Source organism: Macrobrachium nipponense, chromosome 39, assembly GCF_015104395.2.
Source record: "Macrobrachium nipponense isolate FS-2020 chromosome 39, ASM1510439v2, whole genome shotgun sequence".
Taxonomy (NCBI): domain Eukaryota; kingdom Metazoa; phylum Arthropoda; class Malacostraca; order Decapoda; family Palaemonidae; genus Macrobrachium; species Macrobrachium nipponense.
In genome coordinates this window covers 50,264,535-50,282,650 of record NC_061099.1, presented here as the reverse complement: position 1 = coordinate 50,282,650, position 18,116 = coordinate 50,264,535, and the positions used below count along the sequence as shown (strand labels likewise).

The window sequence follows — 18,116 nt, the reverse complement described above, 5'->3', positions numbered from 1 at the left end:
TCTCTGTATGGATCCTGGGTTTAACCAAGGTCTGTATGGATCCTTGGGTTTAACCATCTTATGATCTGTCATGTTCACCGAGGACGTCTTCTCTTGACCCTCACGGCGTAGCTAATAAATTTGTGAACATATATTTTTTTTAGCTATTTTTAACTTAATCTATGCATCCCTGTCCTCCACCGCTGCTTCTCTTATCATCCAACAATGTAATCACTGTTTGCAAAATTTTCATTTCATACATTCAACAATCAATTCATTCAGTATTGTCCTCTTTTATACTTTCTCTTGCTTTTCCACTAGTATTGTCACAAGCAGTACATTCTCATTCTTGTCATTCACTTATCTACTGCCTCTTATGCTACCATCTCTAATCTTATATATTAAAACTCATATTGGAGTAAAATGTTTTTATTGTTATAGGACAGTATTATTTTAGACTCAGTGGAGTCCTATAAATCCTATAATATACTCCAGCATAAAATAATAACTTTATTTTTATCCTTATTACTTCTACTGTAAAAATGTGTAATATTAAATACTGATCGTAGTCTCTACAGAGTTAAGTGGAACTCTGCTATGAGGATGTCACAGAAGACTTGTACCGTATTTTAGCCAGTCTGTAAATTGTGGACTTACAAACTTGTCGACTGTCTAATGTTGATAAATCAGTCATCATTTTTCCTCAATGTCATCCATATAACACTTGACGATTGACTCATATTGATAAATCAGTCATTCTTTTCCCCTTAATGCCATCCATATATCATTATTTATAATATGGCTTCGCTCGTCAATATTAACCGTATAATTTTCAGAACGTCACCATCTCCCCCACCCCACCCACTGCTAAAAGATGACGCTCCTGTGTATAGCAGAATGGGAGACATTTTTATACATTTGATCTGAACTGACCTTACCTTTCAAACAGTTCTTGTAGTGAAGTGATTTGTCTCGAAGCTTTCCCGTGTTACCATTCTGTCATTTACATTCCAATAGTTCTTAAAATTTTATGTTGCATAAACACTCCACAGATTCTCTCTCTCTCTCTCTCTCTCTCTCTCTCTCTCTCTCTCTCTCTCTCTCTCTCAGTCGTTCCACGGTGTCGGTGCCCGTTTCCACTTGCCGTAATAAATTATTTCACCAATAACGGGGGAGGTTCAAATTATTATTTAAAATGAAAAATTGTTTTCAGGAAAAAAACAGATGAACTTTGGGTAGATATGAACAAGTAAATATCATCCTTTATTCTAATAGGTAAAGTAATGAATAGGCTGTGAAATGTCTTCGGTTTAATTTAAAGCTTTTAAAGTACTGATTCTTCGCAGTTAGCGCCAAATTGGGTTTGTCCCGCGAAAGAGTTAATCGCATTTTGCCACACCTTAAGTCATTTGCAATGCTATGAGAGGTGTCTCTGGAACTGCCTTTTATTAACGCTCTTGGATTCGAGAATAATGTGAGCGACTTAAGACGGTAACTTAATTTCCTTGCAATTCTCCTCGCCCTCACGTGCCTCGTGTAGCGCCTCGTGCCGTCGAGTTGCCATGTACTGTTTTGATTAACGCGCTTTTCCGCATCCTCCTGGTCGCTTCTTTTCATCGCGTCAGCGACCTCGCTCTTCTCCCGACACCAAAGTGTGACAAGTCAGCATTTGGAAAGTCTCAATACTTTGTTTTAGAATAAAATCCAACTTGGAAAATAGGACGTCAACGGCAGACGTCATACGTCCCCGCGAATCTCCCTCTCCATCATCTGGTATAAATACGAACTGACCCGTGAGATTTCCACCAGTCTCTTCTCCGGCCGATCAGCATCAACATCCATTTCACCTTTCATCTTCCTCTTCCCACTTTATCTCTACAGTTAGAACCAGGTATTTGTCTGTGACAGTCTTTTTAGGGGGATGGTTGGTTCGTGCACTACATTTAAGAATTCAGTGAAAGTCTTGCAAGATCCTGAATTCGCAAAATTATCTTGCAGAAGACATTTCAACAAGACGAACGAGCACTAATTCATTCTTTGCTCTACTCTAAATGTTTCCTGGAACATTAGCGAATAAAATTACTCTTTTGAGTCAAAACTGAATTTTCAACGCGTATCTTCCAAATTCGGATATATGGTTGTCAATTTCCCATTTCAATTGAAGGAAGATTTGCGACCTTTTCTGCGTAGTATGTCAATTTCGAGGCTAATATTTTATTTTTGCATATAGTTTATACGATATATCTGTAATTACAAAATCACTTAACCTAGACGGTGGGAAGAAAACATTGTCTTTAACTAGAAACACTTGGTAAAAGCAGTTTGTTCATTTGAAAATCCTCAATAAAAACTAAATTTTAAGCATTCGAAAGTAGACGATTCTAACAGATGTTAGTAACATTCTTTCAATTCCAGCCTTTAAAATAACATTTCATTTTGCAAATCATTCTCAAGAAATTAACCGCTGCATGATTTTCTTTCAGTCGTATTAAAGAACTGAATTACCTGTCCGCTTGATGATAGGAAAAACATGGAATTTAACTTCACTAACTTTACAAAATACTGCTTTCGTAATCATGTGAGCTGATCTGATTTCTAAGACTGAATTTACGAGTAGTTCTTTACCGGTTAACATTACACAAGAATAATTTTATAAGAAACCTGTCAATTCGAAGACAGTTCTCCATTAACATTTTCCGAAGACAGAAGAATAAAAACAAACTCATATTTCTCAAATATTAGATGAAATAGTAAGTTCTTAATTGTACGTCCTTAGATATATACTATGTCCCGAGATCACTAAGCCTAGTAATTGCAAATTTCCGGTATTTCTCCCTTTGTAAACTTTCAATAACTCGATGGATTTCTTTAATTGACTCTAACACATATTCTTTATCAGGCTAGAATGTGATATTTTGACCTGGAATGCAATCACGGGTATTGACGCAATCTAAGTTTGCTAAAATTGTCTTCTCAGGATAATTTAGCTTTTCCGAAAGCGATACACTTCTTCATCAAACGTATCATATTTTTATGAACTATTGTGATCGTATTTGAATACTTGTAGGCGTAGAGTCTATATGATATGTCATCTGCCTTTGTCACACACTTGCCATTATCAATCCTTAGGCCAAAACACAAACCTACGAGCGCCTCAGTGGCGTGGTCGGTATGGTGTTAGAGTGTCACCTTGGTGGAGACGAGTTCGATTCTCGGGCATTCCATTGAGGAGCGAGAGATGTGTATTTCTGGTGATAGAAATTCACTCTCGACGTGGTTCGGAAGTCACGTAAAGCCGTTGGTCCCGTTGCTGAATAACTACTGGTTCCATGCAACGTAAAAATACCATACAAACAAACCATACGGTTTGTATACCTCATCTCCTGGACTTCGAGTTTTTCTGCGAATTGGGCGTTCTATTCCACCGAAAGGTTTAAAATTATTGCTTAATGCAAAAACTTCTGTCTTGACTCTGTAGACGAATACTTCAGAAGATCCATTAGAGAGAGAGAGAAAGAGATTTTAAAACTTTTTTGAACAAATTCCCGAGAATCTTGAAGAAAAGATTATTGTCCAACAGATTTTATGAGACAGGCGTAATATAAGTATAACCATCTGAGTGAAAATAATCTTAAGCATTGCCCATAGATTTTAATGAACATGACTTATAAAAAAAAATACAAAATCATCGTGCAAAAAGACAGATTATTATTATTATTATTATTATTATTATTATTATTATTATTATTATTATTATTATTATTATTATTATTATTATTATTATTATTATTAATGTTGTTGTTATTTACAAGTTACCCTTTTCCTCTAGAATGAAGTGAAAGAAAATATCACGGACACTGCCACATTCACCCTCTAACTGCTGAATGAAAATTGCTAATTCCATTTCTACCCTAATATTATTCTCCTGGTGTTTTAATATGTTTTTATCCTTTTGTTAATTCATTTTTTCTCTTTTAATAATAAGTGGGATCTCTACCTTTTGTATTTCCTTTTACCTCCTCATACTCCTTTCTAATGAACAGCATATCCTCTGGAAGCTTGAATTTCAAGCCAATAAACCCTGTGGGCTTGTTCCATTTGAATAGGGTTCATCTGTCTTCAAAATAAGAACAGGTTGCTCCATATGTTAGTGTGTCATCAGCCACACCCAAGTGCACACTCCACTCCTCTGTATCTTGTACTATAGTAGATTCACATCAACCGTGCGTTTGATGTCTAGGACAGTCCCTTACGACGCTCCTGATTGGCTGTTGATAAGCCAATCCCAGGGCTGGAATCTCTGTCTCTCGAGAGAGTTCAGGAGATGTGGAACATAGACCCTACCCATGTGATTGGCTTATCAACAGCCAATCAGGAGCGTCGTAAGAGACTGCTCTAGACATCAAATGCACGGTTGATGTGAATCTACTATAGTTCTCGGGCGTCCAGTCTTCTGTTCTCTTACGTGAACAGACCATTTCAGAACGCCTTTATTCATCTCTGGCTCTATATAAACAACTTTATCACATCTATAGCTTCCCCAGTCCTCATACCAGCTTATAAACTTAGCAGGCAGTCCATCTCAGCAGTAGCTTCCAATTTTTATCTCCCACACTTTGCTCCCATAGAGGAGAGTTAGTTCAACAAAGAGGTTATGATGCATTTGAAGGTTGGCCTCCGCAGACGGTTTTCTTTTCTTCATATTTCGCCGAGCGTCTGCACCTTGCCTCACTCAACCTGTGGTCTGTCTCTTCTCTCATTTTGAACCATCTTTTTTTCATTTACTCATCGAACCTTTCCATCGTCTGCTGCCATGACTTAACCTATAATTCATTCACAATTCCTTATCTCATCAATATGACTCGAGTTACATCTGCTAATTCTACGAATTATGTCACGGTCTTTTCCTGTGTAAAATATTGAGCAACCAAGAATACTACATAATGCGCTCTTATCTGAGACTCACTCCAGCAGTAGTTACTCTTCTGTCTTCGTTTTTATACACAAGATTCCCATTCATGATGTGAATTTTTGTCCACTATTAAAAAAAAATGCCCCTCCATATTTCGACCGCTTTCCGTCACAGTTCTATTAATTTTATTTCAAGCTTTCTGTGTGTTCAAATATAACAACATCTTTATTTACTCTTAAATTCTTACAAACCCATGTTCTTTGGTTTGGCAGTCACTATTTTTTCATTTTTAATAACCTTATTTAACTGTCTTACTTTGCCCATCCAAAGCTTGCCGCTTCTATTTTCAGGTACACTGTAAATTCATAGCCATGTCATTCTTATAATTTCATCTTTTTCATTTATCTTTACAGAGATGAACATCCCCTCCTCCCATTTATCCTTTAAGACCCTTTCCATCTTAATTTTGTACCTTGCGCATCTTGGTCAGCAACCCATTGAAATTCCCAGCGCCTCGCTGAAACTTGTTTAGAAACTCCTTCATCTCCCTGTGTCTTTCCATCTTGCAAAATCTCTCAGCATTCACTTCAGTAACCATTAATAACTTTCCATTAATTAATTTAATCCTTGCATAATTCAGTTCTATCATTCTTTTCTCATTCGCGTTAAGTCCGAAGACACCGTCTCTCCATTTGTATCTTTTGTTCAAAGAACTATTTGTTCGATGTTATTTTTAATCCCTAACCAAAAAAAAAAATCTGCAGTCGTTGCTCCCATTCATCCTGCGAGTACATGAAGTCTTTTCTGATAATTTATTATCCTTTAACTTAAATATTCGTCTACTGGCATAATTCAATTATTTGTTTTGATGTCCTTTAACTTCCTTTCAAACGACGTACTTTTCTCTCTCAGTAAAATTCTTCTATCATGATGTTCCCATACAGTTCAGTTCTCGTTAATTCAATTTTTCAAACCCTTCATCTACCACTGTCCATTATTGTTATATTAATAAAATCATATGTTATTATGATATTTAAAGAACAAAAAGTTTGAAAGTGAAACATGGTGTAAGAATACCGTAGAATCAATTCACAGCTCCTTCTATCAATAATTATTAATTACAATAATGCACTTCCATATTATGCGTGGCAAATATTTCTCTGGTGCGTCATGAAACATTTTCCTTGACATATGCTCAGAAAACGGAACGGAGAATTGAAAGGTTAAGAGATATCATCATCATCTTAACAATAAACCGATGATCATTATGATGGTAAGTAGATTTCCAGTATAAGATGCGGTTTATTATAGCCATTATCTCAGATAGTTTCGTATAATCTAATATGAATGTCTGTGCTTTTGCGTTGGTATGAGAGAGAGAGAGAGCACGAAACCGAAACTCGCAGTTTTTCAAGTGGAGTCCATAGGCAGTAGAATAAAACCAAAGAGAGAAGGAACAATACAATAAAACCAGCAAGACCGCCGTGAAACCACCCTTTGTAAACAGCCCAAAGGACACGGTATAAGTAGCTTATCAAAGGAAAGGGGTCAGATAAGGGATTCGTCCACTACCGATTTGCTAGAGAGAGAATCCCCTCATTCAATAGGAGCTTGCAGGATTTGTATACCCTTAGATAGGATTTACGTCGAAGACATGCGTCATTTCACATGCGCACACCATGACCAGTGATGATAGTTAGGACCATAAGAATGATATAGTATGTAGTACTACATGCGCGCTCGAGTGTATTGCTGATCGTCTCCGACTGACTCTGATTCATTGCCTCATGGATCTATATTTAAATAATCAATTTCAGTGGCTGGTTTAGATATGTATATCTCTACATTTATATGAAAAACCTTGTCAAGCAGGTGCTGGCATAGATAGACACCCCATAAAACCATCCATGAGAGAGAGAGAAAGAATCTTATATCATAATGAGACGGCCGGAGGCTTTATTTAACTTTCGTTACTGCGTAGTAACATAAAAACGGCCAACTTCCGCCTCATACCCCAATTCCCTCTCGTTTTTAGCCACTTTCATGTCAGACGTCGTTTCGGAAGCGGTGAAAAAGAAGGAACCACGTTTCGAGGTGAATTAACAAAGCTTCCAATGACAACTACTGTTAGTTCAGAAGTTATATAGATATGTAATACAATTTACTAGTTCCGATTTCCTTAATCGATCACTCCCAACCGCCGCGGCCAGATCCCTACGGAACGGGTGCTTGATAAGCCTAGGACTCACTAAGATGGAGTTCCCGGAAGGAAGAGAAACGTGGAGAGGTTGAATAGCAAGGTCTTTCTCTCGTCAAGTGCGCCGCCGAGGGATGTCTCTTTGTTATCTCTTTGCTGCTGAGGAAACACCGTTTTCCCAAGAGTAATTTTGCTTTGTGAAAATGAGAGAAGAAAAGCACCAGCTGAAAATGTGCTGGTGGCGCGATGGGCATTTGTTTTACTTTGTGTCTCAGGGTTGCTAGAATTTATACCCAGGCAAAAGGGATTGTGGTCTGTCAGAGAGAGAGAGAGAGAGAGAGAGAGAGAGAGACTTGCGGTTTGCATGGGGAGAAGAAACAAGGAGTTTTGTAACGCGAGAGACAAGTCTGTTAAATAGTTCTAAGATTCATCAGAAGCCATGATAGTGCTGATGAATGTTATAAAACCAAATGAACTGGAACACAGAACTTGAAGGAATGCATTAGGCCTACATTGATATAATTTAGTAAAAACAAGACGTTTCTTTTCGTGCCCTATTTAGGCGCGTTTCTTTTCGTACTCTGTTTTAGACGTGAGTTTTCGTGCTCTGTGAGCTTTCCGCAAGAAACAGGTTACAGGTTATATATATATATATATATATATATATATATATATATCTATATATATATATATATATGGATAGATATGAGTACTCCCACCCAGTTTAGATTGTTCTTCGAGAATAAACATTTGTTATGCATATATTTGGTAATAATTACGTTATGTAACTTAAAGACCCCAGTGCTTGTTTTAAATAAGTAGTTTTTCTAACTAATCATATTGTATGAATGACGATTGGACTATGAATTGCATGAAAGGAAATCTGTCCAAATGAGAATTCTTTGCGTCTACTTGCAGGCGATGGTGAGCCCCGTGCCCTTTGCTTTGGTGGTATTGGTGCTCGTAATGGTCGCTGGAGTACCAACACAGGCCGCTGTACTACATGGTGAGTCTCTCTCTCTCTCTCTCTCTCTGTTTAGAAAACACATCTATTTGCACTCTTGTAATATGCTTTGTATTTAATACGGATGCACTTCAAAGTAGACCTTTAATGAATTCACTCTCTCATCAAATCATGCAACTTACTCTATCTAAATTTCAAGATTAACCTAACAAGAGAATATCATCATAGTACAGAGTATCTTTTAATTGCCTTTGGATAAAAAATGGCTATGGTCTCTTCATTAAAGGTGGCTCTGACGTCCATAAACTTGTCAAGTCCCGAGGTGACTACCTCAACGACCTCAACCCGGAATTAGTGACTCTACTTCAGCAGACCCTCCCCGAGATTCACGACATCAGGATTATCGATGGTAGGTAGAGCCGTTTCAAAGACACATCGCTGCTGCTAATACTACTGGTAGTACTACTCCCTATAACTCATAGTACTTACTGCTAGTACTATTCCCTATAACTCATAGTACCTACTGCTAGTACTATTCCTTATTTCTCACGATACCTACTGCTTGTATGACAGGCCCGTACCAAAGGGGGAGGGGTGTCGAACGGCCCGCCCCGCCAAAATTTTTGGAAGTCCATATTTTCTGTGACTATCCTTTTCATTGCACTGTACTTACAAAGTAATAATTATGGTTTTTTGTTAAGTTAAAGCATATAATATAACAAATAAAGTAATATGCATGTTATCGTTAACATAATAGTGAATCAATCAATAAAACTGAAGAAATATTCTTGAATTTCAGTGCAAATTTTCAACATTATAAGTAAAATTCTGATAACCATAGTCAGTACTTTGAATAACATCTAATCGGGTAGAAGAGCATAGACCGCATACCCAATTTTTCTTCTTAATATAACTAAAATAACATTTTCAAGTATTTCATCTTTTATATAGTACCTATATATGCAATGACATTTACAGAAGAAAAGGCCCAGTTTTGGGAAAAACGAACCGCCCACCCCCTCTTCTCCTTACAAAAAAAACTCTAGGGACGGGCGTGTATTGTTATAGGTTGAGGCAATGCCTTTACAACGGCGCTTACTATTCCCTATAACTCATAGTACCTACTGCTCCTCGGTTGCAAATAGTAGCTAGCAGCTGCGAAATACCAAAATTCTGGATGCTGCATTTCACAAATGATATTGTAATACAACACGTAAACAATAAAAAATGCGCTGAAGAATATTTTTCTGTGCATCGTATAATGCGTTATGGGCCTCTGTTCATGAAACTTTCAGCCGAGGTACAGTGATGGGCTGTCCTATATCGTTGCCATAAGCACGATGATGGATAACGATAACATTAAATAAAATAAAAACTACTGAGGCTAGAGGACTGCAATTTGGTATGTTTGATGACTGGATAGTAGATGATCAACACACCAATTTGCCGCCCTCTAGCCTCTGTAGTTCTTAAGATACGATGGCAGATAGTCAAAGCGCGGGCAAAAAAAAAGTATGGACGAACAGACAAAGCCGGCTCAATAAAGGTTTCTTCTATAGAAAACTAAAAACAACCAATATTTCACATTTATTTCTCTGAACAGTGTTTGGCGACAATCAGCAAAATTATATTTTAGCTCATGCTAACTTATAGTTAACGCTGAGACACTTAGAAAAGGGATATTTAATGAATCATCTCTAAGATTCCTGGTATATAACTATGTGCGATTCGAGGCATTTAATATAATAGATATTAGTATTGCAACTATAGTACATTCACATCAACCATGCATTTGATGTCTAGGCCCGCCCCTTACGACGCTCCTGATTGGCTGTTGATAAGCCAATCACAGGGCTGGAAACTCTGTCTCTCTCGAGACCTCACATAGGCAGGATGCATGTTCTATCGCTCCTGAGGGATACGTCTTTCGAACGTATACCTCAGGAGAGGTGGAACATATGCCCTGCCCATGTGAACACTCGAGTGAGACTGAGAGTTACCAGCCCTGTGACTGGCTTATCAACAGCCAATCAGGAGCGTCGTAAGGGACTAGCCTAGACATCATCAGATGCACCGGTGAGGTGAATCTACTATAGCTTAGAACATTGAGATCTTTCCACACCTAATTTTTCTCGTCTTCTCCACCGGCAGGACCCGACGGACCAAGGCTGGACATGCCCCTGAGCGGCTGCCGCGACTCCTTGGACTGCCACCACCGATTCACCAATTACCTGGGACTCTTGGTCAGGATGATGGAAACTGGAAAGAGAAGGAAGTAAAGAAAATAACATTTAAGATAAAAAAACGAGAGAAGAATAACCAAGATGGAAAAAATATTCCAAGAGCAACCAACACCATTCTGATGAATTTTGAACGACTCTTCTCTCTCATTCGACAATGATGATCAAGATACGTCTACAAAGGCGTGAGGTGATATCCAGTGGATCTATTAAGCTGATTATAAACGGAGATAATTATGTCATCAGGTCAAAACCAAATTTGTAATTTTGCCTCTTCTGTTCTTTTCAATCATGTATTTAAGACACTGGAAACTCAACTCTAGGTCTAGGATGATATCCAACCAGCTTTCCTCCCCACCCTTAATACGCTCCATTGGATGTCAAATTCCGGAAACTCTCACGTGAATATTTATGTCGTGTTCTTTCTTCTTAAAGATGGGTGAACAATATCACATTTCTTCGTATATGACAGATGAGGAAGAACTGTTCTTGTAGACATTTTATGATTTCACAGAAGCACCAAATGGTTGTACTGGTTACGTCAGATAGCTCTCATTATTCGTTCTTCTTCTTCTTTGGCAGATTTCCTTTCCCGGGGAAAAAAAGTTAATCTCTTAGGGAATCGAAAGATCAGAATTTTAAAAGCTTACCCGTGGCTGAGTTATCTTGCGTTGTTTTCTTACTGTCTCGAACACTGTGGATTTCCAGGTTTTAGTATCATAGTTATACACTTTAGTAAAGTAAATTCTTGCATGAACTAATGAGACCGAGTAGGTTATGCTTCCAAAATGTCGGTTGTCATCCTGAAAAGTTATTTTAGACCGTAATTTTCTTTTCCCACTTTTCCAGCTGTCTGATGTAATCGCAGAGACTTTAGTGGTGCAAATCTTCTCTTCTTTCACAAAGTTATTGTTAAGACAATACTATTATTTATTTTGTTAATGGTGCGTGATTGACCCCCTGCATATATCTGCTATATTCGCTGATGGCTTCGCAACAAATATATTGTATTTTAGTGGCTTACCAGAATTTTTTCTTACCCTTGGCTTGTTGGAAGAATGCTGTCGCCTCCACAAGTGTAAACAGTTAGTTGCCAGTCTCTTCCGTCTTTGTCAAGAGACAGTGAATTTTAATCATTGCTTTTATCGTCAGCAGAGAAATATTTCACTTTCTCTGGACATATTTCCCCGAGAGGAAGCATTATTACGTAAACAAAAATGTAAAAAACTATGGAACTATATATATATATATATATATATATATATATATATATATATATATATATATGTATATATATATATATATATATATATATATATATATATATATATATATATATGCGTATTTTTATAAATACACACACACACACACACACACACATATATATATATATATATATATATATATATATATATATATATATATATATATATATATATATATGAATAACTTGATCACGATGTATATAAAACGTGATGCTATGTATAAATAAAGGTTTTTGCCACGAAGGAAAAAATGAAAAGCGAGATAGCCAAGACATGGTCTAGTGCAACCAAAAGTGCTTGGCTATCTCACTTTTCATTTTTTCCTTCGTGTCAAAAACCTTTATATATATATATATATATATATATATATATATATATAGTATATATAATATATATATATATATATGTGTGTGTGTGTGTGTGTGTGTGTATGTATTTATAAAAACCCACATATACCTATATACTATATATGATATATTTGGACATATTTTCTCTCTTATGCAATTTCTATTGAAGTTAATAGCATTGCTGTCCGATACTATCTTTTTATCAAGACTGAATTTGTCAGTGTCATACCGCTGACAAGATCCTCTTCGAGGCTTTGACTTTATCCTTGAAGAAACATCATATTGTAATACAAATATGTTTCTCAGTGAAGTAGGCGTCATCACTGGTGTGCTGGTACATACATGTCCAAATGTCTTCGTATGTTGTTATTGACTAATAAGTCAATAACTTTGTAACATACTCGAGATCTGCTTGAGTAACGTTCGTTGAGGAACAGCCTGGGGTTGCATGTCTCACGTACTCAGCTACCACATCCCTAGAGTTTCAAGCGTCAGCTGTTTCCTTTTGTTGCATGGTAGTATTGTGTCTCCTTTTTTTCTCAACACTTACTTCCAAGAAGGGTAGTCGGCCTTAGACGCTATATCCAGTAGTGAAGTTTAGGCGAGTTCCTCTTCAAGGCATACTGCAGGCTTCGTCAGCATCGATGAAGATATCGTCTGTATATCGAGCATATATCTTCGGTTTTGGGTGGTAATTGAAGGTTCTGTCCTCGACATCCGCGCCATGTACCACATATATTGGCAAATATGAACGCCAAGGGGACGCCATCTACCTGTCGAGAGAGGTCACTCGTATTTGAGAGGAAGGGGACCTCCTTAGTGCAGATTTGAAGACATCGAAGAGTATCTCCTGGTATGTCCACGGGGCGTACTACGTGGTATCCGAGTGGAGTTAACTTGGGCAATTATCAAGAACGCTTCTAAAGTCCTCCAGAAGTCAAGTTACCACCATTATCATTCAGGAGAAAAAATTCTGATAATAGAGCTATGAATCTGCCCATGATTTTCGGGTTAAGTCCCTATATAGGCCTTATAATTGCCTAAGTTAACCTTCCAACTTATGAAATAGCCAACACTGAATAAGATCATCATTCCTTATACATCTTTAGGGGATACTAATAGTATCATACTAGGTGGTTTGTATTATCATACTAGGTTGTTAGCTGGTAGTGTCCATCGATATTTTGAATACCACGTCTCTGAGCTGTAGTACCAATCGCATCGTGGACGTAGAAAGCTTAGTATTCACCAACGTACTTGTGAACGAAACCATCGATATTATTTTTAGAAGGGTCTGTATCCTCCCACACACATATGTAATTGTAATAGCCAAAATGCCCTCTTAATTCCTCGAATTCTTCGCTTTTTTTTTTTTTTTTTTTTTTTTTTTTTTTGTGGGGATACGCTTGTCACTACAAAACCTTAAGATCCAAGTGCAATTGGATCTGAAGGCTTTGTAGTGACAAGCGTATCCAAAAAAGCACGAAGACTTCAAGAAGAGGGGGCATTGTAGCTACTGCAATTACATAATTATGTATCTGGTAAAAAGTGACCAGGAGGTTCTACACACACACACACACACACACACACACACACACACACACACACACACACACACATATATATAATATATATATATATATATATATATATATATAGATATATATATATGGATCGTCAGCTGTGGTATTAGAATCTATTTTAATCAAAACAAACGTAGTACCAACTCTAAATACCCAATCCTCGTCCACCCAGCTGAATGATTTACCATAGTATTAAATAGTATGTACAATTTTTAAAGAAGGTAGGGTAAAAGAAATAATTACACTGTATGTTATTAATATTTTTTGAGTGAAAACAGGGGATGCTGCAGCTCCACAGTGCTATTCACGAGTGGCCCCGCGTCAAAAGATAAAGGGACAGGAAACTTGGCTGTAAATTAAATATCCTTATTCCCGGAAAAAGCTATTTATGGAAATAATTACAATATAACATACTTTAAACATTAGCATTCCGATAACGGAGACAAAAATATTTAAATAACGAGGCCGCCAAAAAAAAGTCTCCTCGTATGCAAACAATGCTAACATGGCAAGGCTCTTTTAATGTATCGTTGCAAGATCTCTTTAATTAGAATGAGGAATTAAATTCAACTTTGTATTATACCTCTGTTCAGAGAAATTTGACATTATTAGACGTATAACTGTTGTATAATCCGTAACCAGCAACACGTGTTCGTTGCAAGATCTCTTTAATTAGACTGAGGAATTAAATTCAACTTTGTATTATACCTCTGTTCAGAGAAATTTGACATTATTAGACGTATAACTGTTGTATAATCCGTAACCAGCAACACGTGTTTGTTATGTAAAGGTAGCAATCCTTTCGGAAGAGTTTAGCGAATAATGGCTAGAAAGAGCCTGGAACTATCATTAAAAAAAATAACTATATGACAGTATACCAACAAAGAACACTATTAAAAATAAATTCAACGTTTCTCGTTATACAATCTTCAACGTTATAGTTTAAAAAATTTATCTGATATCCTAACGAAAGCTGGTAGATGAAGTATTACTATTATGCAATCACTTGAAATTGAAGCCTGTTCATTTCCGTGCATCAATAAAACGGATTTCCTTAGTTAACATATATGAGTGCGACCATATCTGAAACTATGTTGGTTATATTTCTAGGGATTTAGTAGTATATAAAGTAAACTGACGATTATTTTTTCAAGTGTTGGCAGACTGAATGTTTCGCTATACTAGCCAATCGGGATTTGCGCGCCCGTTTTCGTGTTGTTTGTTTACATCGGCCTACTAACTTAAACATAGGTAACCCCGAAGCTGAACGCCAACTACCATTGACTTGTTGTTAAGTAGGTAATTGCCCCATATTTTTTTATATTTTTTTTTTTTTACCCTTTTTATTACTTCAATAATGCCCCGAAAAGCATAACGTCTCGACGTCAAGGGCTTTAGGGCTTTAGACGCAAGTGCAGGTCATTGACAGTGCAACTCAATGCTACTAGCCTAGTACTAGGCATACCTACCTACTACTACTAGGTAGTAAGGTACTAATTACCTGCCTATTTAGGATATTACTGTCATATTTGTAGGCATGTCACATCTTAGGCCTACTCATGATTTATTTGGCTAAGGTAGGCCGCCCTTACTACATTAGCTATTCGACCGTTGGTTGTGCTATGACCAGAGCTGGGGTGCACCCCCAGTTACCTACCCTAGGCGCAATGCTGACGCCCTTTGGTAAAGGTATATAGGTACTACTTATAGCCTAAGCCTATTGTTGATTAAAACTAAATTCTAATACTATGTGTAATTTCGTCAAAAAATGGATGGTTAGCCTATCCCATCATAACCCTCTCCTTAGCTACTACAAAAAGTACTTTTAAACACGTGCTGACACCGGAGATGGTCATCAGTCACGAGTTGTTGGTGGTGATAACAGGAGCTCAAGACCTCTACTCTCCTTTCGAAGCAGCTATTTTCTCCAAAGTTATAAATTAAGGCCATATTTTAAGATTTAAACAGGGTAATGAAAAGGGTGGTCAATGCAGTGCCCACAACCCCAAAATGCTTTCGAAGTTTTTACTTACAACTCCAAATATTTTAAAGATTGACGCCATCTCGATGTTTGCAGAATCGCTTGTGTCAACAAACTTCCCATTTCCTGTGCTAAATCCGCACACCACTTGTACCCATAGACGCTGGGGCACTTTCATCACAACAATCGCTACCTGACCTCTAACCAGCAATTAGAATTTAGCTACTGAACCAGAGACGGATGCATTGGTAATCTCCAATTTTACCCGAAATTCCAATCCCCATATAGGTGGTTAGTGCCGTCAGTGTTCCTCATGTGCTGCACTGTAGGCATTAGTTTCAAGGATTTACCTAATGGTCGTTGCAGCATCTCTTCGGTTTCTAGCTGCAACCTCTTTCATTCTTTTTACATTACCTCTGTTCATATTCTCTTTGTAACTGTGAGCTTTTTCTCCTTTTTCACCTTTCAAACCTTCTTACTGTTGATTTTCCTTAAAGCACTGAATGGCTTCATGGTTCCCAGAGCTTGGCCAGTGGCCTAAATTGTATACTAGCTATTTTATTCTCAAAATAATGATACTTTTATTTGAAAAAGATGGTTAACCCATTATAGTAGGGTAAAATACTGAATGGCCGGCCTCTACCGTAGCACGACCACCTTCCCGAAAAAGTACTTTAACATGTCCAGTAACCCAGGACAGACATTAGGCAAGAGCCAGCGTCCATTCGAAGCAACACCTCAAGACCTCTACTCTCCTCTTGAAGTAAGTTTTTTCTCCCAAGTCACAAATTAAGGCCATAATTTCCGATTTTCAGGAAAGATGGTCATGCAACTGAAGAGGTGGCCACCAGGTGGCCATTCGGTATTTTACCCTGACCCTCCTAAAACCCAGCAGTGGGGAGCCACAGTGGAAACCTGGGGCTTTGGATTGGGGAATATAGTTCTGCTCAAACTAACCTAGCTACTGGGTAGCCTATTGGGTAAATTTAGAAAAATACCCTACCTAGTGCACATTTCCTTCTGTGGGATGTGGTCTGCTTAAAAGTTGTGGGTACTTTCTAGAACGATAGGGTACTGCTGTACAGAATTTTTGTACATGAACTTCCCTGCCAGATATATACTTAGCTATAGTCTCCGACGTTCCGACAGAATTTCAAATCTCGCGGCAAACGCGACAGGTAGGTCAGGTGGTTCTACCTTACCCGCCGCTGGGTGGCCGGGATTGGGAGTATGAACCAATCTATCTCTCCAGCCAGATTTTTTTCTGTCGCTGAAGCGATAACAACTGTTGTCGTTTCTTCCGATATATTCTTCATTTCTCGCTTGCCTGGCCTGGAGATTGATTTGAACATTTTGGTGACGTATTCGCTCTATGTTGGCTTGCATACGCTTATTGTGGACCGTTATTGACTTTGCGCTGGATTTTCCTGTAGAATGTCTGATTTTGATTCTGTTTCCAAAACTCCGGTTTTTGTTTAGAGTATGTGTGACCGATGGATGTAAGGTGAGGTTACCGAAAGCTGCGGTGGACCTCTTACACTTTCTGTGTTAAAGGATGGTAGGGAATGAATGTTCGTTTAGTAACCCGTGTCAAGAGTGTGAGGTTTTGAACGAAGATGAATATAAGGCTCTTTCTTCTTATATTAGGAAACTTGAAAGGGATAGGGTACGTAGCTTCTTCAAGGAGCTCGAGCGGTCGAGAATGAGTGAGAATGAAACTAACATTAATGTAGTTTTAGAACCTTCCTCCAGGTCTCAGCTCCTGCTCCCCGCACCGAAGCCGTAGATTCGTCTTCGGAGGCGGCGGCCTCAAAAGCTTCCTTGTCTTGAAGGAAGACAAGAATCTTCGTACTGAGCAAGGTAAGAGTGTCAGTGATGATAAGTGCAGTGTACCCAGTGATGTGGAGGGTGCGTCTGACCGGCTCCTTAGTGCCTCCAGGCCTAGACCTCTTCCAGACTCCCAGTTCCAGTGGAGGAGGAAAGTCGAAAGCCGCAGGAGGGCTAGGGAGAGCCCCCACCGGTCAGGCGTCCCCACCCCTCGGGCAGATCCTGAAAGTTCGCTCCAGGCTGCCCTTGGATCGTAAGAAGAAGAATATTCTTCGCCAGTGTTTTTTGTTTTTTTCGTCATCCTCTCCTTCGCCGAAGCGTGGGTGGAGCTCTAAGGAGGCGTCACGCCCGTTGAAGAGGGCTGCGGAGGAGCTCCTTCAGTACGTTAGCGTCCAGCCCAGAAGACTTTTCTGATGTAGCTTCCTTGCAAGCAAAGAAGCCTAGGAGATCCCGGTGATCGCCCTCCTTCTCCCGCGCCTCGCACGAGCTTGCTTCGGAGAAGATCCTGGGGACTCTCCTTCTCGAGTACTAGCGGGCCCCTACAAGCTCAGATCACAGCCTTGGCGGACTCCTTGGCATCGAGATCGCGTAGAAGGAAGGATTTGTCTCTCCCGATCAAGAGATCGAGGCGCGTTTCGTCGGAAGAGCGCTCTCCTTGCAATCGGCGTTCTCCTTCTTTTGAGGATTCTTCTACTCATCGTAACATTTCACGAGAGGAACACCACTCCCGCTCGGAGTGTCGAGACGCCATTCGACGGATAGGCGCTCCTTGGACTATGAAGATATTTCCTCAAATCGGATTCCTGCCTCGGGTAGACGCT

At 38.7% G+C, this 18,116-nt stretch overlaps 2 protein-coding genes across 2 annotated transcripts in view; both read left to right on the top strand.

Moving 5' to 3' along the window:
* The first annotated feature begins 1,760 nt into the window (after positions 1 to 1,760).
* On the top strand, positions 1,761 to 11,315 carry LOC135210338 (uncharacterized). The gene is made up of 4 exons (XM_064243227.1): positions 1,761 to 1,870; positions 8,007 to 8,094; positions 8,339 to 8,461; positions 10,204 to 11,315. Exons 2-4 carry the CDS (start codon positions 8,010 to 8,012, stop codon positions 10,329 to 10,331), a joined length of 336 nt encoding a protein of 111 aa, XP_064099297.1. The 5' UTR covers positions 1,761 to 1,870; positions 8,007 to 8,009; the 3' UTR covers positions 10,332 to 11,315.
* Positions 11,316 to 14,682: 3,367 nt separating this feature from the next.
* The window catches only part of LOC135210458 (DNA repair protein complementing XP-A cells homolog), a 158,474-nt gene continuing 155,040 nt past the window's right edge, over positions 14,683 to 18,116 (top strand). Inside the window, exon 1 of the mRNA XM_064243353.1 lies at positions 14,683 to 14,777. The gene's annotated coding sequence lies outside the window, so the exon portion shown is untranslated. The remainder of the gene's footprint in view (positions 14,778 to 18,116) is intronic.

Coding starts and splice junctions, on each gene's coding strand:
- LOC135210338 (XM_064243227.1), top strand. CDS start 8,010: ATGGTGAGCCCCGTGCCCTTTGCTTTGGTGGTATTGGTGCTCGTAATG. Junction 8,095..8,338: donor ACAGGCCGCTGTACTACATG/GTGAGTCTCTCT, acceptor TCTTCATTAAAG/GTGGCTCTGACGTCCATAAA. Junction 8,462..10,203: donor CGACATCAGGATTATCGATG/GTAGGTAGAGCC, acceptor CTCCACCGGCAG/GACCCGACGGACCAAGGCTG.